The sequence below is a fragment of the Vigna radiata genome, chromosome 8 (assembly GCF_000741045.1).
Source record: "Vigna radiata var. radiata cultivar VC1973A chromosome 8, Vradiata_ver6, whole genome shotgun sequence".
Taxonomy (NCBI): Eukaryota; Viridiplantae; Streptophyta; class Magnoliopsida; order Fabales; family Fabaceae; genus Vigna; species Vigna radiata.
In genome coordinates this window covers 8,328,082-8,330,525 of record NC_028358.1, presented here as the reverse complement: position 1 = coordinate 8,330,525, position 2,444 = coordinate 8,328,082, and the positions used below count along the sequence as shown (strand labels likewise).

At 29.4% G+C, this 2,444-nt stretch overlaps 1 protein-coding gene across 1 annotated transcript; it reads right to left on the bottom strand.

Moving 5' to 3' along the window:
• Positions 1-287: 287 nt before the first annotated feature.
• LOC106770173 lies at positions 288-1,075 on the bottom strand. The gene is made up of 3 exons (XM_014655997.1): positions 1,006-1,075; positions 775-893; positions 288-686 (listed from the first exon to the last, which is right to left on the bottom strand). Exons 1-3 carry the CDS (start codon positions 1,073-1,075, stop codon positions 288-290), a joined length of 588 nt encoding a protein of 195 aa, XP_014511483.1.
• Positions 1,076-2,444: the final 1,369 nt, after the last annotated feature.

Sequence of the window (2,444 nt, the reverse complement as noted above, 5' to 3'; positions counted from 1 at the left end):
TCAAGCGTTGCATGCAGCCCGTTCTTTCTTTTGATTTTTACGCTTCCAATCCCTTTGACTCTCAGCGTGTTGTTGTCAGCCACTCTTACTTTACTTTTCTTGGATTCATCCAGGTTCATCATCCATTCTTTGTTGTATGTCATATGGTTTGAACAACCAGAATCCACATACCATATATTCTTTGTCGTCTCAGCGTTCTTAGTATTGGTCGCAACCATCAGAAGTAAGGGTTCATAATCTGATTCTTCTTCAACAAGATGAGCCTCTTTATTCTTCCCGTTCTTGTTCTAAGCATCCTTGTTGAACCAACATTCATAAGAAAGATGACCTTTCTTGTGACACACGAAACATTCCATGTTTTTCTTCTCCTTTTTCGTATATTGTTTCTTTGTGACACCCTTCTTGTTAGAGGTATCACTCTTTTCTTCTTGTTCATATGTTTCTTTCTTCCATTTCTTCTTCTGACCGAAATCCTTACTTTTCCACTTATTCGACTTTTTCTTTCCCTCACCAGAAACATGTTGGGTTCTTAAGGCTTGATCATCATGTTTCTTTCTTCCATTTTGTCGCATCTCATACGCTTCAAATGCGCTTTGTAGCTCTTCAATCTTAAGTTTCTCCATGTATCTGGTTTCTTCAATGGTTACAACGATATGATCAAATGCAGCAGGCATTGATCTCAAGATCTTTTCCATTATCATTACATATGAAATCTTATCCCCGCAAGCTTTCATCTGGTTTGCAACAGTTAACACACGGCTAAAACTCGCTCACCTTATCACTGTCTTCCATCTCCAAGTGCTCGTACTGTTTCCTCAAGGTTTGTAACCTAACTTTCTTGACTTTTTCTCCTCCAGAGTGACAACGAACAAGGATGTTCCATGCTTCCTTGGCTGAAGTTGCATTTTGGATTTTTTTCAAAGTGTGTATCGTCGACACATTGATGTATTATCAGTAACGCTTTATCGTCTTTTTCTTTGAATTCTTTTTTCTACTTCTCCTTGCCTGAAGAGTCAATCATTGATTCTCCTTCAATCACATTGCTAACCTTCTGCACACGGAATACCACCCGCATTGTGTACTCCAACGACTTCAGTTCTTGTCTGTGAGTATCGGGTACTGCAACGTTGAAAGATCAGCCATCATCGCTAGCTATTCAAATTCAAGAACGTCTAACACGAACAATTTCTTGGTTAGTCGCATCGTCCCAAGACAATCCTCCGTTCCCAATTTCGCAACCTATGCTCTATGATACCACTATTGGAGTGTAGAGATCAGAGGGAGAGAGTGAAAGAATGAAGCTATATTCTGAATATGCAACTTGTATTGAAAGACATATAAGTGTGTATATTTATACAACAGTGGTAAAGCAAAGCAGATAGAAAAAATGAATTAACTGTTAATATGACAGTTTTACAAAGTAAGTAACGTAAAGATAACAATCTAGATGAGACTACTGAATTAACTCTAATAATTTGACCATTTTCATTAATATAGAATTAACGTTAACTCAATGTCACGTGTCAATCTGTGTTTTTTTTATATATATTTTTAAATTCTTTTTAATTTTTTAATTTTTTTATACTTTGTCATGTGTCAAATGAAGATCCTGCCACTTGACATTGACAGTGTGACGTGGTAGTAACAGTGACATGTGTCATGTGAAAAATATCAATTTAGTTCTTTTATTTGTATTTGGTCTCATTTTAGTCCTAATGTTTCTCTAAATTAGAGCAATTTCATCCCTCCCCATATTAAAACCAAATTTAACTTTTATATTGATATATAATGATATCTTCGTTAAAGTTGATATTTTTATTAAATAATTTTTACAATATTAAATTTTTATATTTTACATTGAACTTTATTTATTTTTTTAAAATATTTATATATATTAATAATTTCTATACAAATGTTATGTTAGAATTGGTTTAAAAATAACAATATTATAAATTCAAATATAAAATTTTAAAATATTTTTATACAAAATTAAAACAAATATATTTAAAATTTAAAAACAAATTTTAAACAAAATTCAATGTAAAATATTAATTTAAATAAATTAATCTTATTAAAAATGTTAATAAAAATATAAATTTTATTAAAACTATCATTATAATAATTATAACATTTATTAGATTTAAATAAATTTGAATGTGAAATATAGATTTAAATATATTTAATATTCTTAAAAATATTTTTAATAATATTAAGTTTATTTAAATTAATATTTTACAATGAATTTTATTTAAATTTTGTTTTTAAATTTTAAATATATTTATTTTAAATTTTTATATCATCATACATAAATATAAAATTTAAATTTGGTTTTATTTTGAAGAGAGACGAAATTACTCCAATTTAAAAGAACATTAGGACTAAAATGAGATAAAATACAAATAAAATGACTAAATTGAGATTTTTCACATAACACGTGTCATTGT

What these genes read in the sequence shown, in the direction of transcription:
- LOC106770173 (XM_014655997.1), bottom strand. Translation starts at nt 1,075, where the DNA reads ATGCGGGTGGTATTCCGTGTGCAGAAGGTTAGCAATGTGATTGAAGGA. An exon ending in ATCAATGATTGACTCTTCAG is followed by an intron (nt 894 to 1,005) that starts GCAAGGAGAAGT and finishes ATGCAACTTCAG; the next exon opens with CCAAGGAAGCATGGAACATC. An exon ending in AGATGGAAGACAGTGATAAG is followed by an intron (nt 687 to 774) that starts GTGAGCGAGTTT and finishes ATAATGGAAAAG; the next exon opens with ATCTTGAGATCAATGCCTGC.